The 27,788-nt window shown below is 36.9% G+C and overlaps 2 protein-coding genes and 1 pseudogene across 3 annotated transcripts; all 3 read left to right on the top strand.

Moving 5' to 3' along the window:
* The first annotated feature begins 50 nt into the window (after positions 1–50).
* Positions 51–8,957, top strand: LOC147858134 (uncharacterized). The gene is made up of 13 exons (XM_087327379.1): positions 51–196; positions 1,937–1,999; positions 2,250–2,420; positions 2,624–2,758; positions 4,159–4,298; positions 4,394–4,480; positions 4,898–5,023; positions 5,098–5,250; positions 6,973–7,041; positions 7,134–7,235; positions 7,798–7,968; positions 8,173–8,252; positions 8,657–8,957. Exons 1-13 carry the CDS (start codon positions 61–63, stop codon positions 8,712–8,714), a joined length of 1,491 nt encoding a protein of 496 aa, XP_087183505.1. The 5' UTR covers positions 51–60; the 3' UTR covers positions 8,715–8,957.
* Positions 5,650–6,315, top strand: LOC147858135 (small ribosomal subunit protein eS7 pseudogene; annotated as a pseudogene).
* A 12,284-nt stretch (positions 8,958–21,241) lies between the features above and the next one.
* LOC147858133 (uncharacterized) lies at positions 21,242–26,464 on the top strand. 2 transcript variants are annotated; one of them, XM_087326901.1, is made up of 9 exons: positions 21,242–22,897; positions 23,326–23,392; positions 23,704–23,766; positions 23,863–24,026; positions 24,126–24,201; positions 24,289–24,345; positions 24,442–24,552; positions 25,212–25,500; positions 25,960–26,464. In XM_087326901.1, exons 1-9 carry the CDS (start codon positions 21,714–21,716, stop codon positions 26,007–26,009), a joined length of 2,061 nt encoding a protein of 686 aa, XP_087183027.1. In that variant the 5' UTR covers positions 21,242–21,713; the 3' UTR covers positions 26,010–26,464. The 2 variants fall into 2 exon arrangements, with proteins under 2 accessions (XP_087183027.1, XP_087183028.1); XM_087326902.1 differs by having other exon boundaries at positions 21,244–22,897; positions 23,866–24,026.
* The last annotated feature ends 1,324 nt before the right edge of the window (positions 26,465–27,788 follow it).

The raw sequence follows: 27,788 nt of genomic DNA, 5'->3' as shown, positions 1-27,788 counted from the left end.
GTATACAGTATACGTATGTATGTATGTATGTATGTAACAGTATAATGTATGTATGTATGTATGTATGTATTTCTCCTTCGTTCTCCTGTCGGTAAAAGAAGGTCCCCATTAAACCTCAGCAGCATTAAGAAACCCCCCGGATACAGTTTAATTGCCTTCATGAAGAAGCAAGCTGATGCAGCTTCCGCATTTGCAGGTAATCCTCTCGTCTTCTTCTTCTTCTTCTTCTTCTTCTTTCTCTTCCTCCACGCAGTGTGAGTTAGTTATCCTCTGAGGTGTAGCTCGACATTTCTTTTTTGTCGAGTAAAGGGAGTCAAAAGAATGTAACTTACGCTTGCGATGTTTCTCCGTTCATTGTATTTCTACAAGTCCTGCTTGTCAAATTAACAGACTCAGAAGTACGTGTTTTATACAGTTCGGAGGAAACGAAAATTTCGCTTCTTCTCATGCTGGAATGGGATTCTTGAAAACGTTGTTTCTGATCAGTTTAGTGTATGATCTAACATCGTAAAACTGATGGTTCTTCATGTTTTTATCATCATTTCCTAGATATTTTCTACTTTATAGCTTTGGTAACTTGGTTAAGGTAAGTGCTATCGTTTCTCAACAAAAATCGTAGTGAAAAGCAATTCACAAAGGCAAAACCGCCATAACCACAACATTTTTTAGATTGTTAACATCATGGTTTATCTTTTAACTATTTCGTAGAGATTTTCTATTCGCAACTTTTGTAGATATGGTTAAGGGAAATGATATTGCTTTTCAACAAACCTTTTATCATGCAAAGTTATATGTAAAGACATAAAAAAACCACGACATTCTATGGATGATTGAGATCCTGGTTTAATCTTCTAGCTGTTTTCTAGATATTCTTAATTTTTCATGTTTGTTAGTCTTGGCTTAAGGGAAATGGCATTTCTTTTCAACAACCCTTGGGTCACGGACAGTGATTCCTAAATACATAGAAACCAGAACATTTTTTGATGATAGAGATCACAGTTTAATCTTTGAGCTAATTTCTGGAAATTTTCTACTTCATACCTTGGATCCCCCAGGATCTTAAACAAAATAGATGAAGAATTGAGTGGTTTGTAAAGCCATATTTTGAGAAGCAAAAATGAAACTACCGGTATGCTTGATCTCAAACGAAACATATGAAGGACTCTTTTAAATTAACTAAATATCAGACCCACTGCAAAGGTTACATAGGTGCAAATATTACACTAGACCATCATGTTTACACATTTTAAGTTTAAGAATTCTAGTAAGGCAAGCTCGAAAGCTATATGCAATGGACTATATCAGTGGGGATGTCTAAAATGTCGTACACAATGTGATAAAGCAGTATATTAAAACTCAATATCCAGTTTCTAGCGTACATTCTCAAGTGAGAGAAAGGAAGGAAAATTCAGATCCTAACTGATATTTATGAATGTTGAGATAATTTTTCTCATGCTGACATGAAGCAAAAATTTATCTCTCGTCTTTGTAAAAGCAAGGAAGTTTTCATGGAAGCCATTACAAATGGGTTCTACACTTCATTCTCTGACAGGGCTAAGGAACTGACCATGTATAAACATTTGACTATATTAGCTAATTCTATGGTGGTTTGTTAATTCATATCCAAGAGTTAGCCAGGTATTAGAAATTGTTGGGTTCTTGTTTATAAGCTCTGGTAAGATTTTGATTGAAGTTGAGTGCTTTGTTCGTTTTCAAATTAACTAAGTGCTTTGAGTGCATTCAACTAAGTGTCCCAAATTAACTGCATACTAGTTTTTTCTGAAAATTGACGTCATAATACTATAACATCCGTTTGTATCAATAACAAAGAAGCATTGGGGAAACCTAACCAGGACTTGTTCTTTTTACTTGTATTTTATGACTAGACATTATATTCTTGTCTTCATTATCTTTCCCTCGTACTTTTTTTGTACAGCCAGGGAGAAGGTTAATAAGCTTTTAATTGCAGCTCGTGAAGGAGATATTACTGCTTTGCAAGGTATGCATAAACCCATGATTTTACAAGATTGTTATTGCAAGAAGATGTGGATACTGTGTATGCAATTCTTATACAACGTACAATTGTTCTATATATTTCTAGACGAGAAAATGTCAGGATGATTGGACAGAGAATATATTGCCTTCAAGATTCTATATCATAGGATTTGTTTGACTCTATTTTATCCTTAAAGAAAATGTGATAAATCATCCATTTATTTGAAGGAGGGTGGACTACTTGCTTTTTGCAGAAGCTGCACAATCATTTAATGAGGAACAAGGCATTGCCAAGGTTGTTATAGATGTAAAGGATGCCAATGGACGTGGCTGTTTGCATTTTGCTGCTCAAAATGGGAAAGACACATTGTGTAGCTATCTCTTGAAAGTTTTGAAATATCCTGTGGATGTATGTGACAATGATGGTGAGCAAGCTTGATTTATTCGGATTTTTTGTGATGAAATTTGAATTATAAAAGGTGCATTGTATGTAAGGTTTGCCATAAATAAAAACTTAATATCAAAATTTCTCCTTATTTGAACCCACATTTCTTTTTCTAGTAACCAAATCATGTCCATTGCTCCACAATTCAATCAGTAATTTGCTAAAACTATCTAATTTGCATAGGGGAAACTCCTCTCATCCATGCTGCAAGACATGGACATCTTCAAGCATCATTATGCCTCCTTGATCATGGGGCAAATCCAGAGATAAGGGGGAATGAACTAGATGCGACAGCTTTGCATCATGCAGCAGCAGCTGGTATGGTTCTGTCCTCATTGACATCCACATTTTGTACGAATGATTTATATCATTGTTTCACATTCTAGAATTTTCAATTATGGTATTTTACTGACTGTTGGAGTTCAATTATGGTATTTTTTGTTGGAGTTGTTTTGGCATTGGATTGTGAGGGGCATACTTCACTTACATGCACAAGTTGCCCATTGAATTTCAGTATATTACTGTGCAGCTTATGTCTTATGATACAAGTAAAGTAAGAGTATGCTAATGTAATGAGGGTACACTGGTTAATTAACATAGAAATTACCTTGCGAAAATAGCCAGGATCAATAATTGCAGATTTGATACGTCTATCCGATTCTAACGCAGATATACGGTTACATAAACCATTGATTTGGTTGATTCATAGATTTTTCAGGTGTATTATGGTTATTGAATGTCTATTTCTTTCTGGTACCCATGTGTTACTTTCACAAGAACTTTATGATGGTATGAATTGAATATCTAAATCCTACTCTTTCTATTGTGATTGATCGAAAAGTTTTATATGAGAAGGCCAAATATTTTTCCTCCTTTCCAAAAGCACAACATGATCTACCTTCTTTGTAGCATTTAGCTAACTCGTTTATCTTGATATGCGGTGCTTGTATAGTATGTTTATTCACTCAATAGGTGGTTAACCATTTTTAAAATATTCACTAAATCTGATTTTAGTTAGTAAGTTCAACCCATGCTTGTATGATTGCATTTTGTTTCATTCAGGTTGACAATTTCTATTTATATATTTTGTTTTATTTAATGTGCTCGCAACCGCATTGATGAGTTATCTTATTGCATTTACGCATGATTAGCTCAATGGTTGGTGATAGTGCACACAAAAGAAAAGAACTGCACTTCGTAGAGTAAAGTGTGCATGCTACATGAGGTTGTGTTTAGTTTTTCTGTCTGTGGCTTTGGAAAGCAATTACCACAGATATTCCTGGGAACTGAGAAAATAATATGAATGTGTTTAACTAGCTTCACCTTTGTCCTGAAAGTGCCTGTGAAAACGTCACTGAGAGCGTTTTGACTATGTGAAAACATTTCTTTATTTTGGACTGAGTTTTTATTCATAGTTGAGAACTGTTATGGTTTTTAGCCAAGGAAAAGATGGCGCTCTTTACAGAGGATTCATGAATGGCACTAAACTCTGTGGTTAAACTGTTGAAGTTTGCAAATGGCTGTCTCTGCAGTTTGTGGAATTGCCACATCATTTCTTCATATAGTGCAATTACTGGTTGCAATTCAATTATTGTTTGAAGTGTCTAGGAACGCTGATTGTTACATTGATACAATCCCTGTTTTCAATATAAAAAAGAGGGTTGATAAGGAAATGGATTCAATCTTGTCCTATATATTCTGTGTTTAAAATTTAATAGGCTCTGTTGACATTGTAAGATCACTGTTGGAGAAGGGAGTCAATGTGGACATCTCAAGCCATGCAGGATCTCCATTAATATGGGCAGCTGGTAATGAAAAATATGAAGTTGTGAAACATTTGTTAGAACACGGAGCTGATGTAAGTGCAACATAAAACAATCCTTTTTTATTTAGGGCACGGTTTTTTTGTTTGTTTTGTTATTTTATGATAAAAAAGGTACTATGTTCCTGCAGCCAAATGCATCATCAGATGATGATGTGACTGCCCTTGTCAGTGCAGCAGCAGCGGGAGCATCTAAGATTCTGGATCTGCTTATTGAGGTGCTTTTGTTTTGTCCTTTGTAGAAGAAATGCCTTGATGGAACTTTTTCTAGCTGGTGATTTGATAAAATTTTGACATTCTTATTTTCAATAAAGCCGTGCACATGAGCATATAATATACAAAGTATTGAGGAAACTATGGAATTGCCTAGTAATCAAATGATTGAAAGTCAGTATCAAATTCACATAGGAGGAAGAACAGGCATGCAATAATTCATGCACAGGAATCCAATTTCATTAATTAGATTGCCTATCTTATTTTTATATCATTAGGAGACAATTTTATTAGTGTACTTTATCATATATACTTGTACATCTTACCTACTACTCCTTGAATGTGCATTGACTCACCTTTTATACATTACTTCCAATCACCATAACTTTCATTGTTGTTATCTCCTGAATGGTCATATGCAGAAAGGAGGAAATGTGAATGTGACTGTAGGTGGTGTAACTCCACTTCATATTGCTGCAGACAGTGGAAATGAAAAGATTGTCATAAGCCTCTTAAATGCAGGCGCCGACCCGAATGCTGTTGATGAGGTAACACATGCAATGCAATTATATCTAATGACATGCTTCGTGCAATGAAGAATAACCGTATTGCAATCCTACAGGATGGTGAGAAACCTGTGATGGTGGCTGCCATGAAAGGTAGCCATGATTGTGTGAATGCTTTGCTGCCAGTGACAACAGTGGATCCACGAGTTGCTGATTGGTCTTGTAAGGGAATCTTGTCATATGCACAGAAACTAATAGCACATGAGCAGGTTGGTTAACTTATTGCTTCAGTTTCTTGTGACTTTGCACCATCTACATTTTCATGCCATTCCTTCAGTGTTGTTTTCTAACTTGTATCTTGCGTTAGCATAAAAGGATCCTGAAGGTTTCTAAGAGTTAGCTTAGATGTAACCTACAGTAATCAAAGTATTAATGTTTTAAGGACTCCTGTGTGAGGAATTGCTAAGATTAACATGGCGTATTGGCAGGATACCAGTTTAAACACTGAAATGGGTCTTATTGTGTAAGAACATATTGTTGGCTGTGAGTTAGGCTAAGGCATGCTGAGTAGGATGGAACAAATAACCCATCCTCAACATCAGGGGGTAATGTAACTGCTCTGATGCCAGGGTTTAGGGCATCATGCCAGGGGGTAATGTAACTGCTCTTTTGCACAGGCTCTCTTTGATCTTGAGAACACTAACCAGGAGCTAAGAAGTGACCTAAAGGATCTATTCATCAATTCTGCAAAGCAAATAGATATCTCTGGAAGCAGGAAGGCTGTCATAATCCATGTGCCATACAGACTAAGGAAATCATTCAAAAAAATTCACAACCGTCTTGTCTGCGAACTTGAGAAGAAATTTTCATCGCGACAAGGTGCATTATGAGGCCTCCCAAGAAGGGAACTGCTACTGCTCGTCCCAGAAGCCGTACATTAACATCTGTTCATGAGGCTATTCTTGAAGATTTAGTCTATCCAGCAGAGATTGTGGGAAAAAGAGTTCGTTTCCGTCTGGATGGTTCATGCATAATGCGAGTATATTTGGACCCGAAGGAGAGGAACAATACTGAGTATAAGTTAGAGACTTTTGGTGTTGCCTATAAGAAGCTAACTGGAAAAGAAGTAGTGTTTGAGTACCCTGTACAAGATGCTGCTTAAAGACATTTTATCATAGTTTTTGAGCTTTCAGTTTTTTTTGCACTTTATGGTGTAAAATTCATTTTGTAGGAGTTGAAGGTATCGATGGAGTCATCGTGTGTACGTTTGTCCTCTGTAAGGATACATTAGAGACATCCTTTTTTCTGCAATCTATTTCTAGAAGTGAGGCAAATATGAGCAGCATGCAAATATATTCATTAGGGATCTTATTGCTTCAAGAGAGAGAGAGAGAGAGAGAGAGAGAGAGAGAGAGAGAGAGAGAGAGAGAGAGAGAGAGAGAGGAGATACATATGTTACATGTACAAAGTTTAGAGAGAGTGAGAGAGAGAGGTTATACAAAGAGGTTATACTAAAAACTAATTTATATTAAGAAACTTAAAAGGTAATACAAAGAAATGGTCGATGTGGCAAACTAGTTTCGCTCCTAAGGAGCTCATCAGTGCACATGACCATTTAGAATTTGAGAGGTTTATATAGGGAATAAAAGGGATAATAGAGAGAGAGAGAGAGAGAGAGAGAGAGAGGTTTCAAATTTTATGGTGTGGGAGTTCAGGGGGAGTGATGGATTTGGTGGGGGTGTAAAAGATTTTATGGGGTTATTTGAAAATGTGTGATGTGGGAGTTAGGGAGGGTGATGTATAGTGGTGGGTAGGAAAAGATTTTATAGGGATCTTTGAAAAAGTGATGGGGGGTATGAGAGGGGTAAGAAGTGAAAAGGGGGGGTAGAGTGGAAATCAAAACTGGTATATAATTCTCTGAGTTTGTTGAATTGTGAATACCAAAACTGGTATAATTGAGTGAAACTCACATGTACATACTTTGGTACTAGGCAAACCTCAGCCATGCAAAAGAAGAGGATAAAGGAGTTAAGACTGATGACAAGTTTGTTCCAATTGAGGTAAGTTGTCTTTCCTTCTTAATGGAAATTATTTTGATCAATGTGAAAGAGGTCCTGGGAGACAAACGAAGCCTTCTGTTTTTTCCTGCAAGGTATCTGCAGAATTAAAGGAGAAGTCTTTGCAAGCCAAAACCCGTGGTGATGAAGCGTTTAAAAACAAGAATTATATGGCTGCTGTGGATGCATATACACAGGTGAGCACACAATATGTAGCTTTAAATTTCCAGGCCTATATTGCAATGATTACTGGGAGGCAAAGGAATGAAAGGATTGCTGATGTCAACTTTTAGGGAAGGGTGCTTTTTCCTAATTATATGGTTTTTGATATTTCAAATGCATGTTTCACACTTTCCAGAACACTGTTATTCTAGCTTGAATATGTTGCTAATATCAAAGAATATTGCTTCTGTGCTAGCATGTGTGTTGATAACATGCAGAACGGGTATTCAAACATTGTGTGAAATGTACCATTGTGACACTGAGTACTAAATGCACTCTTCCTTATTTTGAGAACAATGCATTTTTGTAGCTTGAGCTACATGACTTGATTTCAAGAATGGCAGTTCAGTGCCAGCATATATGTCCATGCCATGGAGTATAAATGTTCAAATCTTTTCGTTTTCTTTGGGGGAAAACTATGAAATATCACCCAAGTTTCTTTCGATGACCAGATGCCTGTCATCAGAGCATTGCATGTGTGCATAATCACATAATGCATACATAACACAATTGAATAATGCGATTATTTTTTGACAGGCGCTAGATTTGGATCCACACAATGCAATTATTTTATCTAATCGGAGCCTATGCTGGATGAGAACTGGGCAACTTGAATTTGCACTTACTGATGCCAAGTTGGTAAGGCAGATTCGTCCCGACTGGGCAAAAGGATGCTATAGAGAAGGGTCTGCCCTTCGTCTTTTGCAGGTTTGCATTTTTTTCTCTTAATTCAGTGGTGCTGTATGAGATAATCATAATATGCACATGGGTACCTTTGAAGGTTTTTTGGGAGCATTTCGCTAAATATTATGAAATCTTGATAGCTAACCTAAACTTTCCCCAACCATTTAAATTTTTAGGACGTTCAGGAGTTTCCTTATTATTGTCCCCTTGGTATGTTGTCTGATGCAGAAATATGAGGAAGCAGCAAATGCATTCTATGAGGGTGTAAAGCTTGACCCAAATAATAAGGAACTTGTTGATGCTTTCAGGTTTGATTACTCATATGAACGAGTTTATATATGTATATCTGAAATCCTCTGAAATGATTGTATATATCACAATTTTAAAAGGTTGTCCCAGCCTTATTTGAATTCCCGTGGTTCTTTGGGTTCATAATGATTGATTTTTGGGGGTATGAGAACAATATTATGCATCTTGAAGTGCTACATGAGTTCATTTTAGTACAGGACAGAATAAGGTACTACAGTGTCCCATCTCTCCGTGATATATATTAGAATTTATTTAAAGCTAGATTGTGTTATGTGACAAAACAGGCATATACAAATGTCTCACTTTTTCTGGGGAGAGATAGAGGTGGATGGAGAGTGTTATCTATTGAGATATAAATCACTACAAAGGACATCGAGTCCAGACATTGTTTTCTTGTTTGCAGGGAGGCAGTTGAGGCAGGGAAAAGGTTTTATGCTGATAAATCTGAAGACAAGTGCTAACTGACTACGAAGCATGCTTTCCATGCAACAGAAAGAAGTTAAACCCACACATCTTTTTTTATTAATCTTATTTTCAAGATATTCAAAATTTGGGATAGAAAAAAGGGGTAATTTTGAAAATACCCTCGTGTAAATGGTGAATGTCAATTCTACCGTTTTTAAATCATAATGTTCTATGTTTCTACATTATGAAACCAACATTTAACAATGAGCTCATTATCCTGAAGAGAATCTTTTACATTTCATATGACTTGGACATCATTGATAGTCTGATATTGAAAGGTCTTTTACATTCATAAATCAAGGACTAGGACCTCATTGATGATCTGATATTGGTCGAACTTGTGTCACTGTTCAATGGCTAGGACAGCCTTTCCATCATAGCTGGGTTCAAAGGAACCTTAGTTGTGAGCATGCAGACATTAGTATATGATGGCTAATTTCCTGGCAAATTTATCACTCCTGCACAACCTTTATACCAAAGACTGATGAATTAATTTGTATCTCGTCTTGCTGATGCTGGCATAAAAACAAATGTAAAAACCATGATATATATTTGTCTTTGCTATACTGAGCATTAAAATCTTTCGTTTTTGGTCATCATTAGTGATTTGTGGTAGAAAATCTTTTTGCAATTGTTGTTGCTTAATTTTAAACACATCTCTAAGATTTATGTTCATGTTTGTTTGGAGTAAAACAAATTTGGTATATGGTTCCCAAGAAGCAAAAGACAATCACTGCTATCCACTTATCAAATGAAGGTGCCTTGTTTGTAGATATTGCAATAAGGTAATGATTTTCAAGATGACATTGATCCAGTAGGATGTAGCATGGGACTTAATTGAGAATGTAATGATCCCTCAAAACCTTGCAAACATGTAACTTTTGCAATCCAAAAATGCTACGATTAAATGGGAAGTTAATGATAGTAAATTATGTAAGGATTTAGACAGAATGGAAAATAAAAAATTCTTGCATATTTTTTGTGGTAAAGAAGTACTTCAATGTTTGATGCATTGGGTAATGGCCATCAATATGTTACAATTCAACTTGATTTGATTTTGTAAATGGCATGTTAGATGGAGAAACAATTAAACATATTTGGGACATATACATGGCAAAATTATTTGTTTGGATAGGCACTAATGTCAAATCCTAAAGAGTATGCACCACATTAATCACCATATGGCATATGGCTTTGTGGACAATGTCTATCAAATAGGGAAACACAATAAAGATGCATGAGGAAGTCACCTTTTCACTCAGTGTATGACAATATTGATACAAGACATTAGAAATGGAAATTACAATCTATAGGATATATTTAAAATGCAATGGACTTGGTTCCAAGAATTATATTTTTTCATGGGTTCATTACAATTACCATATTTGAAAGGAACCATAATATTTGATGCATTGAGAAAGTTCTTAATGAAAAAGGTTTGTGTGAAAGAAATAGCATGACAATGACAATAGATGGTGCTAATGCAAATGTGGTGTAGTGGGACACATGCAATAACAGAGTCCAAATGTTCTTAGAATTCATTTTCTAGCTTTTAGTGAAGCTTTGGTTGTTAAAGGTTTATGTAAAACATAGGAGGAGCTATTATTGGTGGAAAAGGTTGGCTAATAAAAAAAGTCCACTCTTAGTTGAAAAGTTCCACAAAATGCTACAATGCATTTATGAACTTTTAAAAAGTCATGGATCTAGAGGCTAATCTACCTCTCCGGTTTAATGGGGTTACATGGTTATCTCGTGGTGATATTATGGTCCATATTCGTCTAATAATGCCTTCAATTCCAATTCTTGATAGTAAGAAAATAAAAAAACTTATTGATTAGCACAATAGAACTTAGGATACATAGTGATTGATTTCATTTTGTAAGCAAGCAAATGTATGATCCAAGATGAATAGTTTGAATATGCAGTTGCAAAGTATTGGACTTGAGCATTGTTTGTGGAGTTGTGGTTTTGATATGGACATTATGGAAACGCATCATAGCATTATTAATATCGGTATATCCTCGAGTAGTGTATACATGGGGAGCGGTATCATGGGCGGTGGTACAAGATAAACCTATGGTATATGAACAAGAGGAGGTTGCAGATGCTATTGTGATCAGACATGGTTTGATGGGGAAATTTTTGATACCTTTGAATCCACAAAAAGAGATTGATAAACCTCAAATTTGGGAAGTGGTAAGCGGTATTACAATTTACAAATTGGTATATTTCGAAGACTCGATGTCTGAAGGTATTTCAAAATGTGACTGAAAGACCAGCCTAATTTCGGATTCGATGGAAACAACGGTGTAGACAGGTCTTCTCCAACCAAACCGCGCATCTAACAATGTTACTATTGCAAGAGATATGGAGTGAAATTGTAGCCACTCTAAAGAGCCAATATGATGGCCTCAAGGGCGGCTCCGATGGAGTTGAAAGACAACGAATAGCCTTCATCCAACAATGGTCGTCCTCTCCCTTTCTTGAGTCAGTGGGCATCCACATGAGATGGAACTATCACGTCCCTACAGGGATTTGTACATAATAATCACATTTGTAAAATTTTATAACTAATGGAAGGAGTTCTTTTTTTTGGAAAAAAAAAAGACATGTCCAAATAATTTATGGGATTTGGACAAAGATTGTGCATAATCTCAAAGGTTTGTTGGATAGTATAAACGGTAATACGCAACAAATGGAGCTTAAGCGATTGGAGTTTCATGCCATTTGGGACATAGGTATATTTTATAGATGGCTTTTTGATAAGGTGGAGTGGTTTTACTCTGCACGAAAGTATTTATTTAAGCCGATGGTTAGGATTTTAAAAAAGGGGGATTTGTGGTATATCTTGTACGTATAGCCTTACATGTTTTCTAATACTAATGTCGTATCTTTTTTTGGAAAAAAAGAAGAAAGTATTGAACTTGATTTGTATTGTTTGCACTATTGAGCTTAACTTCCTCAAATTTATTCATGCATTTTTAAGGCCATATCAGTTCAAAAATGGAACAAAGTAGTCTTGATACATATACAAATAGTACATGAATCCCCCCAATATTTCATGCTTTGTTCAATTTGAGGAATGCATTAAACTAAGGATTTTATGTGGGCACATTTTTTTTTTCCCAAAAAAAAACTACTTCCATTAGTTAAGCAATGTACAAAGGATAATTTACAACTCATATCTTATAAGACATCTTGCATGTCAAAGGAAAACAATATGTGTAGATGAAACAACAAAAAAACAACTCCAAAGCACCACATCATTCGATGTGTATAGCGTTACTCGACGCATATTCTCCATGTGAGCCTCATACCAGCAGAATTCAGCATAGATGTCCTCCATTCGCTCCTCATGGCAGCACCCATCTAGATGTTAGGTACACTTGGAGGGAACAACCACCGTGGTGGTTGATAATTCCACTTCACTTTACCATCCATTATATGTAGCATTGACGAACCGCTCCATTTCAACAAGAAACGAGCTCTCGCTTCTTCACTTGCGTTAGATGGCCCTTGAAGACTTTCAAACTCACCTCGCAACGTAGAAATAGGATTGAACCAGATCATCATTAGATTCTCAGCCGGTGGGGTTCGTTTACCTGCGAAGGTCTCCCTACACCTAGATACCCACACTTGCCAGACCGTAAGGCCGACCACTAATACCCATATGTCCACGCAGCGTTCCTGTAAGAAGAATAAACCTCCTTGCACTGGTTGCACAGATCCTTGCATCACCTTTAAAGAAGGACTGTTTCCATTCCACCCTTGAAACCACGAGGCCGATTCAATGGCCAACCAAGTGATTGTTGCGCTCGATACATGAACCTCAACCCCAAACCGAGCCCAATGCCCACCCAGTCTTGGACTCCAGACAATGCTCTTATTATGTATCAATGTTTTCCATAACTCGTTACCAGGTAGCAAGCTCCTTACCAATACCTTACATAACAATGCCTGACTCTGCAATCCAAGGTCAATCAATGCTAAACCCCCCTTACTCTTGGGAAGAACCAATGTAGACCATGATACTTTGGTTGCCGCGTTGTCTTTCCTCATCCCAGCCCAAAGGAATCCCCTAATACACGCTTTAACATTACGAATAGCTTGCTTGTCAAACATCCACACTGAAACTACATGCCATAACGTAGACAAGAGCACATGGTTAGCTACTATGATCTTGCCAGCCAATGATAAGTTCATCCCTGACCAGTTGCGAATTTTGTCACAGATTTTGCTTTGAATTTGTTGCAACTAAATTCCTTTGTCGATATCTACCCCAATCCACGTTCCCATATACCTAGTGGCTTCCCCGTTTGCAATCCATTTGAATTCAGCATTTAGCTTCCAAACAGGCTTGGACTCCAAGCTGATCCAAAAACCCTTGGACTTCTTCCAATTGATGGATGCTCCCGATGCCTTGCAAAAGAGCTCAATAGCACTCGGTGCCCTCTCAAGATTCGCTTCATTTCCTTGGAGGTATAACATCATATCATCCACGAACTCCGAGTCCAACAGGGACTTCCTTGAATTAGGGATCGAAAGACCATGAAGATTTGCCCCTTGATTGTTAAAAAGGGCAGACATTGCTTCAGTAATAAAAAGGAAAAGAAAGGGGGCAAGAGGACAACCCTACTTGATGGATCGAGTTAGAAAGATTCGAGCTCCTTTCCTCCCTGCAATCAACACCTTACTCGAGCCATTCCTATATAAGGCTTGGGCAGCACATCTCCACTCCAAAGGTACCTCAATGACCTTCATCACTTCTTCCAAGAAAGACCATTGCACTCAATCATAGGCTTTCTTGAAGTCGAGCATCAGACAGGCTAAGTTTTGATTGGTCTCCTTCGCCGTTGCAACAGCCTCCCAAAACAAAATCACGTTGTCCATAATAGAACGATGCTCCATGAAACCGGTTTGATTGGACTGGATGATATCTCCTAGGAAGGGCTTGATTCTCTGCACTAAAATGCTTGCTTCAATGACTTACCTCTTTTTAATGCAATGAAAATATTTAGTTCATGGTGACATTATGCTAAAGAGTGAGTAAAAGTGCCTAATTTAGGCTTTGTTAAGGGAAATAATGTCATAGTCTTTTGTTTACCAACTTTGTAAGGCTTAATATTTCCAATCTAGAATATTGGTCATAGGTCAAATATATAGAAGAAATATAGACATATTATATTTGTCTGAAACCACGTTTTATAGGTTGAGATTGGAATGTGAAAGAGACCCTTTTAGGGTTTCCAACTTGTTTGAAAGTGCAAGAGCTTGCATGTCAAAAGGGTTTTGAGTGTCCCATTTATGGGGTTACATTTTGGTTCCCATTCTCTCTCCCTTGTATCTATGAATAACTACTTTCCTCCGTGTGGTCTTGCCACGTGATTAATTGAGATATACATACTTCTATTTTAACAATTGTCAATTTAATTGCCATGCCTTGTGTTTCTTATCGATTAAGACAAGCAAATTATCTTAATTGGTGTAGTGATTATGTATGTGTTAATTTTAGTTTAACTTAACGAAGACTTCAAGGCTTCCACGATTTCATGGAGTCCAGTGGTAAATGCTTTTATGTGTTGAAGTATGATGTGGTCTTTGCCATTGCTTAATGGCACCCCCGGTCCCTTGGCTAGCCCATTGTGAGGAAGGGGACCCATTAGGACTCAATATTGAGTGTAGGAAGGGAAATACTCCAAGGTACGAGTCATCTTGGCCCCTTTGCATGTAAAATGCAATTGCTCCATTATTATGGATGTACTATAAACAAGGCATGGAGAGTGTTTGGTAGAAGAAATTATGGGCAACTATGTTTCCCGTGCAAAACAAGACTCAACAAGTGCCTTCAGTGATTTCTCAAGTACACTTAGATGTGAAAGTTGGATTTCATAACAAAATGCCATAAATGCAAATCAAAGAAGCTCCATAACACATTGTAGTCTTCATTGATAGGGCTTAAATACATGGCTAAGTATGAAGGATTGTCAAATCAACAGTATTGAATTGTCTTCCCATTAGGTCATTATTCATACTCATTTTAACATATGTATATATTTTGGGATGATGTTTCATTTTTAGCATAGCTATATATCTATTATTGTTCCTAAATGAATGTTGTTTCTAATCTAAGAAGTGAAAAAATGAAGGGCATTTAAAGTTAAAAACTGTCATGGGTGTGTGTGTGTGTGATTGTCAAGATACAACTTGACTAAAAGTCAAATTATGATACCGTTCTTCATTCGAAGGTGTTACTTGACGAACGCCTTGAAACTAGGATGGATTTTATAAAATAATCTTCGGGAATATGTTATTCTAGAGAGAGTATATACATAGCAAGGCATGATATATGGTTTTAAGTTGTTGTTTTGATTTTTCTATCACTAATGCTCGCGTTGCAAACCATCTTATTCCAGCATTGATTATGGATTAAGCCCCACTAGTTTAATGACTTGTGTCCGTGTCATTGACCTCTTAATTGTCATACAACATTATAGGATTTTTTTTTTCTAGCTTACATGACATATCGAGGGGTTAAGCTAAAAGAAAAACTTCATATTTTTAGTTTGAGACATGGACATACTCTTGAAAACTACTTTACAACTTCACTCTTGAACCTAAATGATTGAATGCAACAATGACCAATAGACTGAAGGTGTAAAACGATATCCACTTTCATGGACAAATGTAGCATTTAACAAGGGAGGATACCAAGATCTCCTCATTGGCCACAACCAAAACACATCCACCCATCCAAATGAACTTTGCTACTCAAATTATTATTTACCTTTGGTATTATCTATATGTCGTGACTTCTTATGCAACCATCCGATATAACCATTCCCCTAAAAATGCAAAGGAATAGATAGACATGCTTTATGGCTCTTGCTCTTATTTCAATATCTACTTAAACAAGCCCAATCGAACCATTACATCGTAAAGCACAATGATCATTTAACTTTTGTATGTTTATGCAGAATATAAGTGGACATTCAACATGGATTGACCCATTGTTGTTGCTTACAGATTTGGAAGCTACCATGATGGTGTGGCTATAAAGATGACATTGTTTTGAGATGGTTGTTCAAACCTCAATTATTGTTGCATTCATTATAACAACTTCTAACATTTTGCGCTTGAGACCATGCCCAATATTTTATTTGATCTAAATATGTGGCTTTACAAACCATCTTAATTTGATAGCTGAAAATAATATGCCTCTTAAAGCAACATTAGCAAAGTTTCGCATGATTGTCCCAAGGATTAGTAAGAGAGGTGAGAAAGAGAACAAGTGAGTCACATAGACCATTTCCATGGATAAGGATATTCAAATAAGAAAAATAAGAAATCCTTTTACTGAGTTAGAAAGAGAGAAAGGGAGGGAGAATCGCGAGACCTTGAAGTCATAAAACAAGTGAAGACATTGCATGGATATTGGCGGCGGCGACCAAGAAAACTATCAAACCTAAAATCTTCTTTTTATCTTATTCTCACTTATTTTTGCAAATAAATAGCCAAAGATGTTATTAAATGAACAAAATCGCTACAAAATCAACATTATAAAATTGCTCAAAACATAAAAAATCTAAATGGTTACAAACCTAGAAACGAGGTGGACATAGATTACTTAGCAGAGGATAAACATGATAAACGTTGCAAGCTCAATGAGTCTTACATTTCACGACGAGAATCCAATATGACGCGTAATTAAACTTCATAAAAATATTTGAGGATGCCAATGTTTTGATAGATCAAGTTGAACTGTAAAAAGTCCAATTTATTGGGGTGAGTGAATGTTTTTGAAAAACACGGATGAAATTATATCAAAGACTCAATCAAGTAACTAAATTAGTGCGCATGGACGTGGGCCCAAAATCGAGGTGGAAATCAATTAATTAGAAGAGGATAAAGATTCAAGCTCAAGGAATCTCATAATTCACCACAAGATCTAGATTTACATGTAATTAAGCTTCGTAAGAGCATTGGTAAGCTTTGATAGATCAAGTTAGAACTATTAAAAATCAAGAATATCGAGGCAAGTGAATATTTTCAAAAAACAAGGATGAGATACATAAAAGACTCGGGGAAACTACTTGGGAAAGTGTTACTATTTCCCCATGATGTCATACTAAGTTGATTTTGTAGTTGGAAACAATTTGCAATGGATTATAACATTGGTATTTTGTATAGATTAGTATGGATACTTCATTATCGACCAATCCATGTGTGACCATTGTGTTGTGAAACCAATACTATATTAGCAACGTAAGGGCTACCTATGTGCATAAAGGTAAGAAAACCAAATAGTTATAGCCAATAAGTTCATTGTGTCCACGCATAGGCTCAATGGTAAACCACCACCAATTGGCTCACAACACCAAATCACAACAACTATTGGGTCATGGCTACAAACCCATATGGTGTTTGCAAGAACATAAGACTACGGTGCATGATGACAATATTGCAAAAGAGTATTGTCGATGACTTTTTCGGTATTTAGGAGTTCCTTGCCTGACTGCCAATTTAGAACTGCTTGTGACAGTTTCCTATCATATAACTCCCCACATCCCATCATGTGAGGGTTCTGGAATACAAGCTCTTAGAGATAATCATAACACACGATAAACCTTGAGGACGATGTTATCGTGATGATGGTGAGAGGGTTGTTGAACCAAGTAAGAAGGTGACTTCATTTTTGTTGTAAAAAGATAAAAATTTATTGTGAAAAGAACTAAAATACATATAGTTATTGGTGAGATTGTCAAAACATGATTAGGTTGCACACAATTCTCCGATATATATCCATCTTCTCCCATGTAGGCATATTTTTGCATAGGTTTCACACAGGAGGACTATATGTTATATGTTAATCTAAAAGCCTTTCTAAACATATCATGTTGGGACTACATTACTCCTTCACCTGTGAACTATGATAGACTAGTTTCATCTAGTTTATAGAGATTCTTTCATTGATTTCGAGTGTGTTTTATGTATGACCTAAGAGGGAGTGTGTGTGTGTGTGTGTGTGAGAGAGAGAGAGAGAGAGAGAGAGAGAGAGAGAGAGAGAGAGAGAGAGAGAGAGAGAGAGAGAGAGAGAGAGAGAGAGAGAGAGAGAGAGAGAGAGAATATAATGTAATGGATGCTTTATCATATGTGATGAGACCGATTTTGACCTATGGAACCAAATTAACACATCTTGTTGTATGTAACTATTTCCTAAGAATGGTGGTTACCACTCTATAGTAAAAAAATCTCTATGTGAAAATAATGCATGCACATACATGCTCACCCTTCTTGGTGGTCATTTGAGTATGACACTTACATACATTATCATGCCCATCTAACAAATCACCATATTTCTCACAAATTACCTTATACATGAGCATATGATATGTAAGTGATATTCATCCTTCACTAGGTTTTCATTGTATACCTTACTTACCTTCATATAAAGTGGGTGATGATGCCATGATGCTACCTCGACACCTAGCTTGTGTGAGTGAGTTCAAAGAAGTGTTAAGGGAGATGTGATTGGGTATGTTCTAGCATTTTCACTTGTATTGGGGCCAACATTGGAGGGTTAATATTTGTAATGTAATATTCCAATGTGTGTGTGTGTGTGTGTGTGTGTGTGTGAGAGAGGGGGGGGGGGGAGGGAGAGAGATATGCTTGGAATAGTATTGCATTCATAGTGATTAAATATGAGATTATAGAAGGGAATAAGGGGATTGAGGGGTGATTAATGATGGAGTTGAAAAAGGATATGTGAATACATGAAATCATGATTCATGAATTCTTAAGGTTGGAACTTGGTACATGGTCTTTATAAGAGATTTATTCACATTATAAAGTTGTTTTCCTCATAACCGATCAACAATGTGACCTCAATAGCTAGACAACTTTTCAAACTATGTTTGGTGTAGTAGCTAAATAAAGACAATAACTTTTTATGTAGATAGTCAACTTTTCAAACTAAGTTGTACAAGCCTAAAGAAAAGATGGTGGCATTTCCACTTAGGCAGTAGTGTGAATTTTGAATCCCCCGCAGTCATTCGATGACCCTATATATAGAGGAACAAGATGATCTAGAATGTATTGGTCAACAACTATCCACGATTGTCGTTAACAATCGGCAACGGGTTGGTTTGGTTTGAGAGGGTCAAAACCAAACCGTTAAAAAATTTTGAAACCCGAACCACGAAACTGTTAAAATTGCAGTTTCGTGGTTCAGTTTTGGTTTTCAACTTAGGTCAAAATTTAGGGTTCATTATTTTAAAATTTTAAAGATATTCTAAAAATGTGAGAATAAGGTCTAAAAATGAAAAGATTGTTTAGAAACAATTTTTTTAAAATTTTAAAATAAAAATAAAATTGTTTAAACCACGGTTTCAAACCATTGAAACCGAACCGAACCGTTGTCGATTGTTAATTGTCATCTCATATTTCTATGATAAATTAGTTGGGTGGCTCTTGAAGCTTGTTTGATTCACTCACTTATATACATACGTAAGCTTACGCACACATTCACTCACTCACATGTACATATGTTATTCCATTACAATTTTTTGACGTTGTAAATTTTTGTTCTTATATCTATGGATAGTAAGTGGTAACCACCATTCTTAGGAAGCGGTAAAGAGGGCTAATAATATATTTGACAATATGTGCAATTGAGGAGAAATCAAATATTGGTTTTTCCTAATGAATGTCATTAATGTGTATCTATGTTGTGATGGCATCTCTGTGTCCGAAATGTGTACTTACAAAGTTTTTCCAATTCATTCTACAATTTGCAAACATGATCCTACTTCTTGAGACAGTATCACTTCCCGACGAGCTTGTGAGCATGTCGATATCGACTTCCTAAACTTGCACAAAAATTAAGTAAATGAGTTCAAATGACACATAAGGACTATTGTGTTTCAAACTGATGCAAAGCACGAAGATATGGTTTGGATTCTGGAAGATGGGATACAATACACTAGATCCTTGGTGAATAATGTTTTCTTTATAACATTGATGCATCACCAACTTTCCACATTATATTAAATATATCTCCCTACGAGGGTAATATCAATATTATGCATGTTACTATTGATTTCATCAAATTTACCCTTGTTAAAATTGGTAGTCTCATTAATTTAATTTAGTGACAATCCATGGTGATTGTTAAAATGCTCTTTGTAGTTCACCTTCAACTCACATTCCTCGTCACAATTTTTTTCTAAAATCAAGCATGTGAATCATTATTTTAGCGAATGGCATAGAGGGAGGGTGAAGCATGCGAGTCGAAAGTGAAATAGAGAGTAGAGAGGGATATGAACAATCGTAGAGATGTGTGAATTGCAACATTCATATGTCACTCTATCAACATATACATCAAATGAATATCAAGCTGGCTAGAATGTATGGTAGCAGGGACTCTCATTAGATGCATACGTAATAAGAGCTATGCATTCCATACGTATGAAGTTTGAATTGAAATGTAATAGTGAAGCATTGGCATTGGCAATTGTACAAAATTCTATGCTAAAATAAAAGACTCTAGTGTCACCTAGACATACATATATTGTTTGGTCATCCGGGACGGTGAGAACTAGGATTCGCATACATCGTAAATATTACGATCACATTCTTGGTGATCATAAATCAATATGCATCTACATATCCCCCCGTTTGTTTACACTCCATAATCAGGGACCATCGGTGATAGATAGACGAGAATAGCGGGTGGGGACAATAACCTTTTGTGTGTTTTTGTTTTGTTTTTGGGCGCCGATAGCGAAAGATTCGACCTGGCAGTAGATCACAAATACGCGAGAGGTTGATCGGGAAGGGGGGGGGGGGGGGGCGAGCGAGCGAGCGAGTTTTGTGTGTGTGTGTGTGTGTATTGTTTGCTTATATGGCCGGGCGAGGCGGGGATGGCCGGCCACCCGCCCGGAAAGAGGCAGGCAGGGGGATTCGCGGTCGGTCGGGTGGCACAGGATGGGATCGGCCTCCGCCCTTTTTTGTACTCTGTTTTGCCGGCGGCGGCGGAGGAAGAGAAGCCCCTTTTCTTTTCTTTTCTTTTCTTTTCTTTTCTTTTGGTTCAGTCGTCTTATGTTGTTATGTATGTGTAGTTGGTACAGAGACAACAAAAACACGGTTTCTCTGCTACATACCATTACCATGCCATACCATACCATACCATAACCATACCATAACCATACATACATACATACATACATACATACATACATACATACTCAACTCACTCTCTGCTTTTCACGAAGAGACACACGCATAGAGATCACTCACTCACTCTCTCTCTCTCTCTCCCTGTGTCTTACGCCCCGCCCCCTCCCTACATATCCCCATGCCTCTCCCTAACCCTAAATCCCCCCCCTCTCTCCTAAAAGGAAGAATCCCCTAACCCTAACCCTAACCAGAGCCCTAACCCTAACCCTAACCCTAACCCTAACCAGAGCCCTAACCCTAACCCTAACCCCTTCCCCTTCCCCTTCCCCTTCCCCAACTTCAATCTCGCCCTGCCTGTCACCACAAAGGGAAGAAATCCTCTGTATCTCAAAGCAAAGACCCTAACCCTAATATTATCCCCCCTTTTTCGTGTGTATTCTTTGGAAAGAAATCCACTAGCCCTAACCTTGAAACCCCTTCCGTCTTCTGTCATTCTTTCAAGAAACTCTACTCCTTTTTTCAAGTTTCCGCTTAACCATCTCTCTCTCTCTCTCTCTCTCTCTCTCTCTAGCCCTAACCCTAAAGTCTCTTCCTGTATCATCAGTGACGAAAACTTTTGCTCAGCCACTAAAAAAAATTTCTCCTTGTATGTATGTATCATCATTAATAATCCCTGAAACCTCTTCGTGTACACCAGGGAGAAAGTTTAATACTAACCCTAACCCTAAACTCTCATCCTGTGTCACCAATTAGAAAAATCAAGCCCTAGCTCTATACCCGACTCCACCAGTGCTTTTGTTAACTAGGGCTTCTCCTCGATCATGCTCTTCTTCAGACTTTTTGACAGTAAGAACAATCTGAAACATAAGAAGAAGAATCCATCCCAGCAGCACTGTGTGCATCCTGCTTCTGATGGAATATATCAAGGTCCATCTTACTTCCATAGCCGAGCTAAGGTCATGGAACGCCTAGGACCCGTGAGTCAACAAGATTATCTACAGATCAATGAATTGCTAGACAGACCATTCAACAACCATGGTGATGATTTCGATGATATCGATGGATATGCAGAAGAGAGATCCATCCAAGAAGAAGAAGAAGAAGAAGAAGAAGAAGAAGGAGAAGAAAGTGAAGAAGGAAATTCACCACAGGTATCCCCTTTTCATCCTCCATTGTCTCCAATTTATCAACTTACTCGTTTTCCAACCCAAAATCCTAACCCTAGACCATCACTAGAGCAAGAAAAATCTAGTAGGTGGTCATCTTCACCATCTCATTCTATGCATCAATGCAATACGGATCAGCAGCAATTGGCATATTCATATCTTGAAGAAAGTGGTAAGCACGAAATAGACCAGAATAAAAAGCTAGTTGGTGGAAAACCTCAACAACATGATAATCATAGCGGCATAAACTATAATGGAGATATTGATCATTATCTTAGTAAAGAAAAAGCTGCTAGTTCCAATCATGCAAATATGTTCCCGTTGCCCCTACCCCGGTACTACCGTCCGGCACGCAAGAGTGATGGGAACACAATAATATCAGGAGATGATATGGCACTTGTTCAAAAGAGTGACTCGAAACAAAGAATCACATTGAAAGATGATATGACAATTGCTCAGAGTTATCCAAAACGAGTCTTGTCGCGAGAGGATGCGAAAATTGCTCCAGCCATGGCTCATCCTCTGCCACAACCTCCCATTATGTCACCATTAAAATCTATGCATCATTGTAGTAACAATAGCGTGAAGATAAACCATAAAGAGAAGAATTCTGCATGTCTTTCACAATGGGCACCGATGCATATCAACAGCCGAACACATTCTGCCCCTCCAATAATACCAAGGTTCAACCTTTCTTCTTCCTCTTTATTTTATTCGCCAAGAAAAGATCCTTCTTTTCAGTCATGGATGGGCCCTAAATCCCTTGTTCCTGAGCAATGGAAGATGGGGAAAATACTAGGGCATGGAAGCTTCGGCACAGTTTATGAAGGATTGAATCTGTAAGTAACCTCTTATCCTTGTCTTTACTATTATGTGTGCCTGTACCAACGTACACATATTACATATACATGTGTTTATGTACATTGCGTGTGTATCATTTTCTATGGAAGTATCAAATCTGTATTAGTCTTTTGCCTGGTTTTGTTTTCAGCTATATTTAATATATTTAAGTATTTCAAATCATGTCATAATATGTTTAAGTATTCCAACCACCGTATATATGCATAAATAAAAAATGACTACAATCTTGTTTAGATCTGCAAGTAGCCTTATATAATGCGGTGATGAATTTAAATATACCGAAATGATGACAATTAAATATCTATATATTCCTTATTGTCACCTTTGTATTAATAATTCATATATATATATATATTATGTGATGATATTTTTATATGTTTAAAACAATGACGATTCTATTGAACAGGGATGATGGGAGTTTTTTTGCTGTCAAGGTGAGCAGAAATGAGGATACATCACCCGAAATCCAGCAGGTAGTGTTATGATTGGAATTTCGTTTGCTTCAAATTTAACCTAATAAAAATTATTAACTAGTGGTAAGTATTTACAAGGCTAGGGTCTTTCTCACCACCCAGGTAATCATTACTTTTGATAGGATTAGAGTCAGATAATTAACCTAGTAAATATCACTACTTAATAGAACACACATGGAAAGCTTGAGTTTCCTCCCCACACGATCATTTCCTGTGCTATGTTCATAACGTGTAGTTCATTTCTATTCGAATTATGGATTTCGTACACAGTTTCAATGTTATCTTTAATTGTTGCACCTCTCTGTTGACAGGAAGTGGATGTTCTTAGCAAGCTTGAGCATCCGAACATCGTTCGCTATTATGGTAGTTCTATTGTGAGTACCATCAATTTTCTTGATCCTTTTCTATGTAAATATCACCTGCTTAGCACGAGTAAAAGTACTTTTGTGTGTTCCTATGTGGTTCTCAAGCAGGAAGATGGGCATTTATGTATTTTTCTAGAACTGGTCAGGATGGGATCATTGGATACTAATTTGAAAAAGTACAACCGATTCGAAGATAAGACGATAAGGAGATACACATGGCAAATATTATGTGGACTTGACTACTTACATGCAAAGGCTACTATCCACAGGTGAGATGAAGTTTTCGTTATCATGATATTTGAGATAATGTATTTATGATTTAGTTTATTTCTCCTTAACGGAGCGTTTTTTTTTCTGTTTTAAAACAGGGATATCAAGTGTTCAAATATCCTGGTTGATGTAAATGGTCGGGTTAAGCTCTCTGATTTTGGTATAGCAAAGCAGGTAATTTATATACTTGCTTGTTCTTTTTGGTGGGAAAAAAGATGAAGATCAATCTCTTGCTAAACTTTCTTTTTATTTGGGTCTCAGATAGGCGATACTTTAACCTCCTCAGTTAAAGGGTCACCGTTGTATATGGCACCAGAGGTGTGTGAGAGTTTTTGGAATGGCAACATAGCCTCTTCGTGTTTATGTTTATTTCAGCATGCATAGTGCTAAAAATCGTTTCCTGATAAATTGCAGGTAATGACAGCAAATCGAAATGCATACAGCTTTCCTGCTGATATATGGAGTCTGGGCTGTACTGTATTTGAGATGGCTGATGGAAAACCTCCTTGGAGTAATTTGGAAGGGGTATGGGTTGATAAACTGAATGATATAATGATGTTTTTTTCAGCTTCATGCCATGCTATTTTCTTATGAGATTTTTCTTGTTTCTTTTCCACCGCAGTCCTTTCAATATCCAGATTTTTTCTCTTCACTTTTTGATTTCACATTCTTATGACATTTAACTTTCTCTTGCTTCTTTTTTTCCGCAAAGATGTTAAGTTTTGAGTTTTTTCTCCTCTAATTTGTTTCACACTTTTTGTGCTGTTTTTTTGCATCATATTTTCCGGAAATTGTGTATAGCTAAAAAAGTAGCATTTTCCTTGGTGCCTCTCACAGTGGGCTTTATCTTCAAGGTGAAAAATGGCGAACGACCGATGATGCCTGAGGGAAAATATTTCATTTTCTTAGAGATTTTGCTTGTTGCTTTTTGTCTTTAGTGCCTTTTGATTTCTGGCTTTTTTTCACGAACCTATCTCTGACTGCTTGCTATATGGAACGAACATAATCTCTGATGCTATCATTCCTCTTGGTTTTTCATTTCACGTTTTCTTATCACTTATTAGCTTTCTCTTGCTTCTTTTTTTCCGTAATGATGTTAGTTGCTGATATTATTTCTTGTCTGCTTCACATTTGCTGAGAATTAGTTATATCTAAAAACTGGTTTTTTTTAATGCCTTCCACAGATGGGGTTTGTCTTCAAGGTAAAAAATGGTGAAGTACCTCCGATGCCTGAACATCTTAGTCCCGAAGGAAAGGATTTCATTTGCAGTTGTTTGAAATTGGATCCTCGAGATCGGCCAACTGCCGCTGAGCTATTACAACATCCATTTGTCGCAAATGCATTTGCTTCTGACATGAGCATCCCGCAATCGCCACTTTCCCCTCATGAACGAGCACAATCGCCGAATTCTTTTAGGGCATGTGGAGATTCTTCACCTTCCCATCACTTCAATGGAAATGGCTTTGATGGTGGTATATCTCTCTCTCTGTACACATAAAAATATATACATATATACCTTGAGGTGGAAGTAACTACCCGTCTATTTACTTCACTTGTATGGCGACCAACACATGGTTACTTTCGAAGAAGGGCTGCTGTGTAATTATATGCCATGTCTTTTTGGAAGTATAATAACATGATTCACCGAGTGTCATAAAAGCACATGCAATGAAAGGGGGCAAACGTTTCTTTCTCTGAGCATTGATGATTAACTGTGAATATTTTGACTTTGCGATTTTTTCTCAAATCTATAACGCGTACGCTTGGCTGCACCAATTCTTATCCTTGCAGCTATTTAAATGCCGTGTTAAATTTAGTATTTCAACAGGCCTATGCCCCCATCATTATGTGCACGACAATACAACTTCTTTTGACTAGTGTCAATTCACATAATCTTACATATTGATCACCATTTCTTTTTTTCTTTGTAGATACAAAGATGATGCTAAATTTAGGCAATGTTTTGCCCATAAGCTTTTGAGAAACCTCCGGTAAAGCATATTTGTCATGGAAAACTGGGGTCCACTCATTTCAGCACACGTTTGCCATTCTGCTCAGCCCTGTGTCACTGCTTACATGACATTTCCAAATTTCTGGTGGCAGTAACAATATGAGAAACATGGGTAACAAGTCTGAGTGTATATTATTCACCCTAACATACTTGAGGTGTCCTATTCTTTGGAATCATAGGCTTTGGGGGCATTGAAAATTTGATTGCTGTTGGCACATGAGCTTTCGGCTAGTTATGTGAACCAAAAGCCGGGTTATGGTGCTACTCCGGGTTCTGTAGAGGGTAGTAATGAACCAAATGATGAGAAATTGTATGAATTTAAATAACATGATATTCATCATTGAACATAATTAGCCAGGTTATTATGAACTATCCTAGTTCAATGTTCTCAAATAAATGTTCATATCAGGAACCATGTTTCACCAGAGGTATTAATGTAATTGACCTATTAACATACAGGAATATTTCCAGATATTAGATGTATGACACAATATAAGTGGGAATAAGCAGTGAATTCCAATGAATTGTTATTTCAATTAACATTTATTCCCAAGCAATGTAGCAGTAGAAATCAGTTAAGAGTTATTCGTACGATGGAATTCCATGGAAGCTCCGTTGGAGTGTTTCTGAGCCGTTGGATAATGGTTGAATACAAAAATTATGTTACGAGTCCCAAAGGAATGAGTATGCATATGTACATATATCCACACCTATGCAAGTACATGTAAGGAAGTTGAGAAGATACACATACATATGAGCTTATGCACATGAAACACATACACATTCAATGTAATGAGACAAAGTCATATTTACAAAAACATTGCACACTATTATAGGAGATTATGAACATGTAAAATTGTGGTTGTGGAAATTGTAATCTCCTGTAACATTGTTGTGCTCTCACGTAAGAGAAGTGAATGTCTAGAGCAAGAAATGTCACAAAGTAGTATTGGATGCATAATGGAAAAGATACACAATGCACAATATAAAATTGTGGTTGTGGAAATTATAAACACGAGTTCCTCATAGTGTTTGAGAAAGGACATTGCTATTAACAGAGAAATGAGCTTCATCGACGAGGTACAACCATATAGTGATGGAGATAGAATGTCATTGTAATCATTGGGGCTCAATGAGCAGATATGTGGGATTCTCACCGCGCAACTCAACAAAGTAAAATTTCATGTAGTGATGAAGTTTATGGTATAGAAAATGATCTGATTTAGTTACAAATCCTTACTTCTCAGTTAACTTTAAATTTCTCTATCTTATAATAAGCCAGAAAACTTATGATTCCCATTAAAGTGGTCTAATCATTGTATTGAGATGATGACTTATTCAAGGAGGTCTATCAAATTCAAAATTCAAAATTCAAAAGTTCCAGTCTTTGACTTGCATGGTCATCGGTTTAGAATGCAAAAGCAATTTCCTCATGAAGAAGTATGCCAAACAATCTTAGAATTTGACGTGCAATCTACAGTTTCATGGGGACGTGTATCTTGAAAGCATTTTTGTCTCATTAGAATGGGAAATTTCTAATTGGCCCCTCCATTGGAATTTTAAAAATTCAATTAATTGTACATAACTTATAAGCACGAAATATAGGACATTTTCCTAAATCCACATAGTGTTATACAAAAAAGTGTCATGTATATGTTTCTCATAGCTTGTATAATTAAAAAACAAATGTAAACATTAGCCATAAGCTCCACACGTAATCCATCGCGAAAAAATAGTGATGTTAACTAC

Source organism: Azolla caroliniana, unplaced genomic scaffold, assembly GCF_043228905.1.
Source record: "Azolla caroliniana isolate FFs.n. ecotype wild unplaced genomic scaffold, voAzoCaro1.0.p SCAF_11, whole genome shotgun sequence".
NCBI lineage: Eukaryota > Viridiplantae > Streptophyta > Polypodiopsida > Salviniales > Salviniaceae > Azolla > Azolla caroliniana.
This window is presented reverse-complemented; position numbering and strand designations above follow the sequence as displayed.